This window comes from Dioscorea cayenensis, chromosome 10 (genome assembly GCF_009730915.1).
Source record: "Dioscorea cayenensis subsp. rotundata cultivar TDr96_F1 chromosome 10, TDr96_F1_v2_PseudoChromosome.rev07_lg8_w22 25.fasta, whole genome shotgun sequence".
Lineage (NCBI taxonomy): Eukaryota > Viridiplantae > Streptophyta > Magnoliopsida > Dioscoreales > Dioscoreaceae > Dioscorea > Dioscorea cayenensis.
Window position 1 is genome coordinate 988,288 of NC_052480.1, and position 8,401 is coordinate 996,688.

The window sequence follows — 8,401 nt, forward strand, 5'->3', positions numbered from 1 at the left end:
AATACGTCGGTTTATTAACAATGCCTAGTCGTGACGGTTTTCATTGCAAGATGCGTCGATTGTGGCCGGATCCTTGGCGGTAGGCTGCAATGTAACTTCGCGGACATCAAAGCGCTTGCGACTCGATCCTCTTTCGTCTAGGCCGCCCGGTCGCCTTCTAGTCGCGGTGATGCATGAGCGAAGCTCACGATTTCAGATCTGAAGGCGTCGTCGTCGGGTATGGGGAATATAGCTTCCTTGTATGCCGGTTTGTAATTATCGGCGGTGAAGTACCCGCTAATAAATCGATGTCGTTGGTGTCATGCTGCATTATTGCTGCGCAAAGCATGTTTTGCAAGGGATACCATAAACTTGCCACCTCCGACGTGAACAAGTTCGATGGCGAGATCCAGCGAGAGATTCTTTCGCGTTTGAGTCGATCGCCCGTACTTGATCATCGACACATGACGACCAACACGAAGATTTCAATTTATTCTCAACAATGATCTCTAACCCAGATGTATGTCGGGGCGTAAGTAGGTCTCCCATTTGAGTCGCTTGCTCACCTTGGGTTACATAACATGCGCATCGAGCTTGAACGCAGCAAATAAGGTTAAACAAAGGCGAGTGATGGTTAAATAATTCGATCGACATGTTTAAACATTATTGTAATTAAATAAAAGCGAAATGATTAATATTTAAAAGTCGAGAAAAAGTGTAATTAAACAAAGATTGAGAATGTTTAAAGGGTAATACTAAATGTTAAGTGTAAATCAACATTCGCGAGACCTTATGGAGTCGACCATTTTTCGTCAGCGGTAAATGACGAGCTTCCTTGATCCAAGCATTGAGCGACTCCGTGACGTTCGAATACATCTCACCCCAACGATCACCTCGAGCAGGATAATTCGACCAATGTGCCATATCCGATTTATTAATCAACCGGTGATGAGCTTGGGTGATATGGCCTGCGGTTCATTCACGGTATCGTCGAAATCTTTTGGCAGTGGATGCTCACGCAGATCTGGAAGCATATAGACCGAGCACTCCTCCCTCGATGCCTTCCCAAGTCCGACATTGGCTTTTCATAAAATTGGCCTCCAAATGTCGAAGACGATGCGCATGTGGCGAAGAAGGGAAGACTCTGCAATTGCGCTCACAAGGCCCTTGGACTGTCCAAGCACGAAGGTGATTATCTCATGATAATCTCCACCCTCGTATAAGGCATCGCCCAGACTTAGATATGAACCAAGTCGATTGGCATCGGTCTCGTTGTCGACTATACGAAGGCGGCGTGGAAAAAAACCATTGTTACCATTTTTCCTGTGGCGCGATGAGTGTACCCGATATTTTTCCAAGGAGGTGGGTACCATCGAGAAAGCAATGACTGCAAGCCCTCTTGAATCCCGACAACACTGTTGCAAAAGAAAAAGAATGCAGCGTTTAAAGCGATCGCAGTCTCTCTCACGATCGCATCGCTACTGCAGGGATTTGTCTCGACCACCTTATCCACATACCAAAGCAACGATCATGGCTGGAGATGTCGGCTGCTGATCGAGGACCACCCGGGCATGCTCTTTTCCCAACCAAGCTGCTTGTATGGTATGTGGACACCATGTTCCCTAACATGTCCTACGAATGTCGATGGCCTTGTCTGAGGGCGGTCCCTGAGCTCACGAATCACTCGAAATGCGCTAACCCATTTTTGGGACGCTTTTCGGATGTGGCCAGCGAACCTATGCCACCACCGCAAGTGTGTGACGGGTTGATTGTCTTGATTACGAAAAGTATTTTTGTTATACTCTTTTGATGCGTGAAGGCGCCAGCGACAACCATCGGCGTAGCATTCCACGATCGCCCGATGTTTTCGTTCTTTATGAATTTGAAGTCAAAATTCCTTTTGATTGCATGATTTGAAAGTACATCCTGAAATGTTCGACACCGTCAAAAGCGTTGACCAATATCCAACGACAACACTGCGAATGATCGGCGAGGAAGGAAGACATCCCACAGCGTCGAGAGTCGCCATAGGGGATGAATGGGAGCACTCGCGAGAATCGAATTCACCTGACACTTCGATCGAATGAAAAGATCAATATGTTAAGCGGAGAATATAATGTTTAGCGATAATGACAATAGTTAAAGCGTTAAATTAAATACTTAAACAATTAACTAATAACGTAAAGGACTAGTACTGATATGTTAACCGATTTGACGGACGTATTTAAACAATAATGACCCCAGACAACTGGAATAATTAAAAGAAAAGGAACTTCTGACGAGTAAACCTCGTTTTTCGTTAGGATTCGACAATGGCACATTTTACGTCTCGGCGACAAGATCAACTACTGAGCACATTTGAAGATGGAGTGGACGTGACACATCCATTGGAAGTCGACATCCGTTTTCTATTAGGGCGAAACCGTTTTTATATCCATCCGGTGTGATGAACTTAACACGACGAGAGAAACTTGAGACCCCATCGCTCACGTATCTCGATTAACACCGATTCCCAAGAAGTGCGAGCCGTGAACATTAGCACTCTTCCCTCCCGTTGAATCTAGCAATACCACAAAAACTCTCCATAATATATCGGTCGAAAACCAGATCAGTACAAACCAAAATGAAATGAAGAACAAAAGCGAAGGCGACGACAAGAAGTAGAAGATGTAAAAAGAACAAAGCGAGTCGAGCGCAAACAAAAAAAGTCTGCAGTTGTATGCATAGAGGTTAGACTAGGCGTGATGTGATTGGGCGGTATTTTTCCCTCCATCCCAAGGGCAAAAAGGGAAATATATGTCATTGTCGCGAGGAAGACATATTGTCATCGTTCGAATGAAAGTTCTCAACTCAACATGAGTCTACGTGTAAAGCGTCAAGCTTTTTTTATGTTTAAGCAGATACATATAGTGTTTAAAATAACGGTTAACTGTTTAACTAAAAGTCTATATCATGTAAATAATATGTTATTGTTTAAATTGAATGCTTTTCAGCTGACATCAGCGTTGCTAGATGGGTACTCTCACGAGTCATCTGTTTAAACATATTTACGTATTTTCTTAAACACCGTTGTCGTTGTTTAAAGAGTAACTTGAGTATTGTTTAACTTTTTTCTATTGTTTACAATGACGTTTTTGTTTCCCACATTGTTTTTACTAGGTCTCTGTTTAAATTTCGAAGTTCAGCGATCGAAATCGATTGTTTCGTTTTATTTATAAAAGATTTACAACATTTACAACATTTACAAAGATTTACAACATTTACTGACGTCCGCTCGGACTTTGGGACACTCACGACTCGACCCTCGTATACCTGAAAACAAGTGTCCATACATTCGAATGCTCACAGCGGTTGCATAACAAGCGCATCAACTTGAACACTGCAAAAGCGTACAACATTAAAAAGGTTAAACAACACACATTCATGAAAAGCGACTATTAATCGATGTGTCGTGGTAGGACTTAAAGCGAGCGATCACGATAGTTAAACACGAGAGCGTAACGAGTTGTACTGACGGCGTCATTTTCTTAAGCGTTAACGAGAAAGTCTCAGTGGTAAATGTCGACCCGTCTTAAAGGATGTTTAGTGATCTCACTCCTCTAGAGAATCCTCCGCAATCACGCAATACGTGAAAACTTTCTTTTTCTTACCCAAGTCGAAATGCTCTCTTAATTGCTTTCCCGTAGTCCATCACTGGAGAATCCTCTGCGATTCGAGGCGATTATGAGGAGGATTTCGGCAAGCTGAAAAAGATAGTTTAACTAGTTCGAGTGATTACGGCTAATTGATTCTCAAGATAAGGAAGAAGGCTCACGAAACATCCTTTCGAGATAGAGTGGTTGTCCATGGGAAGAGGAGGAAGAGGAGGAGGAGGAGGAGGAGGATGATGAGGACGACGAGGAGTGGTTAGTCCCGTGGGGAGGGTTCTTCCAGTTATTTATGGTGTGAAGTCCACGGCGGTGACTCTTTCGTGTCCGAGAAAAAGTTAAAGCGTACGATGGTCGACATTGATCGATGAGAGCGAACGTGTGTTCGGGAAATTTATGTTCACGTGCGTAAGAATTAATGCCGTCATTAATTCTTACGCACGGGATACCATAACCTTGCCACCTGCCACGTGCCACATGCCAACAATTCGGATCAAAGCGAAAAGATCACCGTTTCTGCGAGACTTTGAGAATTTGCACGTTTATGAATAGTTATACATGTAAAGATAATGTTAAGCGGAGATGGGAAGTATTAAAGCGGATATGACAATTATTAAACATATTAGTAAAAATATTTAAAGCGGATAATAGCAAATAGTTAAACATTATTTAAAAATATACAAATAGATAACCATAAAGCGAGAAGAACTTTACAGACGAAATGAACTCGTCGTAATTCATCGTTCTTCTCGTCAGTAATACTAACTTACAACCATAAAGCGAGAAGAGCGACAATGGCACATGCTCGCCTCGACAATAAAAATCGACTACGACTCATTTGAAGATGAAGTGCACTTGACCCGATCCGATGGAAATCGATTTCATTTACGTTAGAAACCGAGTTTATATATTTCGGGTATGATAATGAGGAGAACAACAAGATGTAATGCAACTCCTTGGCATTGTCTATCGAAACCAAGCGAAAGCCCTCAGAGGTTGAACATGATGTGATTTGGCGCTTTCCTTTCACCATTTTCGGTAAAAATGGGATTTCACAACATGGACCCATTTGAAGTGAACGGTAGGGGGTAAAAGGGAAGTTAAACACTAACGGAAGGGTTGTCCGTGGTGTGTAAAAGTAGGAGGGGGTTTTTGGGAAGTTTTGAAAATTACGAGGGGTGAACAGTAATTTTCCCTATTAAATATGGTTTAAAATTATTAATTAAAATTTTATATATAATATTAAAAAGAAAAGCCCAAAATGGCTGGAGAAGGGCTTCACGAGCAATAGATAAAGAGAAACCCTAACCCTAAATTCAAAACCCTAATCCCCACTTCATCTCCATCTCCATCTCCATCCCCACTTTCAACCAAAAGGAAACCCTAGTGCGGAGCATCCGAGATGCAGCACGACGAATTGATATGGCAAGTTATCAGGCACAATCACTGCAGCTTCATGGCCAAGTACCACCAATCAACTCTCATCCTTTGCGGCTTCGCTTCAAATCCATGAATTTTTTTTCCTAGTTTCTGAAAGATTGAAGCTTTTGTGTTCGTTTGCAGGATCACGACGGGGAATTTTTGTAAGAATCCGTATAATGCCACGGGCATCTGCAATCGAAGCTCTTGCCCACTTGCCAACAGCCGTTACGCCACCATCCGCGACCACGAAGGTCTGCAATCCCTCTTTGTTGTTTTCTTGAGCTTGATGTTACTGTTTTGTTTACTTTTGAGATCTTTGATTGGAGTTTAGCATCATTGGCACTGAAGATTTGAATTTCATATGCTTTTACATGATTTGAATGTCTTATAATTTTGGTCATGTCTTGACAAAGAGGACAGTGAGGATGTTGTTTGTTGGATTTAGATTGGAGGATGATTTGTGTAGTTAGTTATATTTTCCAAATTAGTTTCTGTGAAGAATTCAAAACACAGTAGCATGTTTCTGAATGCTGTGAGAGATGGGAACGGTGGTGAAGTTAAACAGAGCTTTTGGTTTGCATTGATAGAGGATTAGAGAATGGAGAAAAGTGTATTTCATATGAACTCTTTAACAAAGCAGGTGTAAATTGTAGAAGGTTAAGTATCTGAAGTGCTTGTATTTGGTTGTTAACCATAGCATCGACAAGGATGGGTTGTAGTCCTTGAGCTGTGGGAGTATTCATATATTGGATCTCAGATAGTTGTTATATACTTATATGGTAGAATGTTAGGCTCCTTTATTAGTTTGGTTGTTGTTTATATTTTCTGGATTAAAGAATACACTCAAATTCTTCTTTTACCTGCCTTTGCTATTCTTTGAAATATGATAACATCGCATATTCCATTTTGGTACTTTTTGCAGGGGTGTTTTACTTGTACATGAAAACTATTGAAAGGGCTCATATGCCAAATAAACTATGGGAAAGAGTTAAACTACCAAGGAATTATGAGAAGGCACTAGAAACTATTGATAAGCATCTGGTATACTATTATTCTTTACCATGTTACTTTGTGGTTTATGTGTGTTCTTTTACCTTGGAAATCAAATTTTTTGTGTATTGCATTCAACAGGAATACTGGCCTAAATTGCTTGTGCACAAAATCAAACAGCGTTTAACTAAAATGACACAGTATCGGATTCGCATGAGGAAACTTGAATTGAAAGTGAGGTGTGTGATTCTGCCTTTAGCATCATATTTATCAATGTTGTTATGGTAGGGATCGTATATGAAGTTCATTTCATGTGAATAATTGGGACATATCACCCATTAAAATTGTCTATAGTACAGTTTCTAGCGTTTTGATCAAATTAAATCAATAGTAGGCTATAACGGTTAATACTGATTAAATTATAACAATGTTCTACTATTATCATTTAATAATGGATCAACCTTTCCACACTGCTAGAGTTTGATTACACATATCTCAATAGACTAGGTGTGATCCTGCAAGTGCCTTTCTCGCTTTTGATATGTAGTATCATTTATTGAACTTCAAAAACAAGGTGTAAATTATTCTTCTAATTCTTATTGCTGTTATTTCCACCTTCACCTGCTAAATGATTGAATAATTTGTTTGATTAGTTCCTATATCTGGGTTCTTTAAATGTGAGAGTCGGATCATGTTTATGTGCCTCATCACTTGGCCTGGTTTTGGATCACTGATCAATTTCATTTAATAGTTCAGTTCTTGATATTATTTCATTTGCTGCTACTAATTTTGAACTTTACAATAATCTGGTTTGCTGCTGATTCTGGGTATTATATGATACTGGATACTATGATAAAAATTTTCTGATCGCTAAATGCTAATACATATAATGTTCTGTTACAGGGAGAAGATCATGACGGTGCCTCGGAAAGTGAAGAAGAGAGAGGCTAGGAGGGAGGAGAAGGCTGAAAAGGCTGCAATTCTAGATAAGGTTGTGCTTTTAAGCCTTAAACATAAATCAGCATTTTGTTCTCATTTTACTCTTTGAGCTATGGACAGTAAACACTGTTGGATATTTTGCAGAGTATTGAGAAGGAATTGTTAGAACGGTTAAAGAAAGGTGTTTATGGTGACATTTACAATTATCCTGTTCAAGCATACACTAATGTCCTCGAAATGGAGGGGCTACAACCATCTGCCGAAGAAGAAAAAGAAGATGAAGAAGTAGGGGTTTGAAGGGTTAATATATTTTTAGTGATTCAGTTTCCCTAGTACATATGGCCAGGATTAAAATTTTTTCTTCCAGGAACCTGAGATAGAGTATGTTGAAGGTTATGATGAACTTGAAGAGGAAGAGGACATGGAAGATTTCGGCCGTTTTGTAGAGGATGATGATTATGGTAAATACTGTATAAATTATTCTGATATTTATCTTTATCGTCTTTTTGTTTCTTATTAATTTTGCTCTCTTACTGGCATAGACATGAATGAGGATGATGACGACGATGACGATGAGATGGATAAATCAGACCAGCCGGTTCTGAAGAAAATGCGACAAGGAAACAATGATAATGACCTTGCTGGCAAAAAATCGAAGAAAAAGGGGAAAGTACTCATTGAGGTAAACCCAGGCTTAACTTGCTCATACCTCCTATGTTTATCTTTGAATACTTATCTTATATTTCATATCGTCGTGGTGACAGGTTGAGCATGACGATGACATGGCATCTCGGCAAAAAAGTCTTATGTGAGATTGAGGTGAAAAGCCTTATGATCCATCCATTTTTGACTTCGGCCTGATTTGTTTCGACGGAAGCTTGCTTGCCTGCTCTTGGAGAGTATATATGCTCCACCATCCTTCTTCAACCTTAAATTTTTAGGATTAATTGGATTTAGCATATTGAAGGTTTGATGTAGTGTATGTTGGCAATAGTAATCTGTTTCTTATGTATTCAATTTATTTTCATTTCCAAATTTTTTACAGAGAATATTTGGTTGTTTGAATGACGAGGTAAAACATTCAAAGTTGCAAACTTTTACTTTTTTTTTTAGTTATTAAAATTAATGGAATTTATGTATTTTTGTCCCTTTTATCAGTTGATATCTCAGCTACTATCTATAAGACAGGCAAATGGTTGGGTTTTTTTATTATTATTTATTTATTTATTTATTATTATTAGTATTATTATTATTAATGCACTTTTTGTTCAGTAAACTAAGAATGAAAGCGGTGTTTGGTTGGGGGAATGAACCTGATTTTCTATTTTAAGAATTTTCTCACCAAATTTTATTACATAATAATGTTTACTTATGTAAGTACATTTAATAAGAGAAAGTTAAAATCTGCGGTTTGTTACTTAATA

At 39.3% G+C, this 8,401-nt stretch overlaps 1 protein-coding gene across 1 annotated transcript; it reads left to right on the plus strand.

The window, feature by feature from the left end:
* The first annotated feature begins 4,899 nt into the window (after positions 1 to 4,899).
* On the plus strand, positions 4,900 to 8,131 carry LOC120270071 (protein MAK16 homolog). The gene is made up of 9 exons (XM_039277069.1): positions 4,900 to 5,090; positions 5,190 to 5,299; positions 5,971 to 6,089; positions 6,180 to 6,277; positions 6,942 to 7,029; positions 7,122 to 7,262; positions 7,345 to 7,438; positions 7,520 to 7,659; positions 7,742 to 8,131. The coding sequence occupies exons 1-9, from the start codon at positions 5,029 to 5,031 to the stop codon at positions 7,787 to 7,789; spliced, it is 900 nt and encodes a 299-aa protein (XP_039133003.1). The 5' UTR covers positions 4,900 to 5,028; the 3' UTR covers positions 7,790 to 8,131.
* Positions 8,132 to 8,401: the final 270 nt, after the last annotated feature.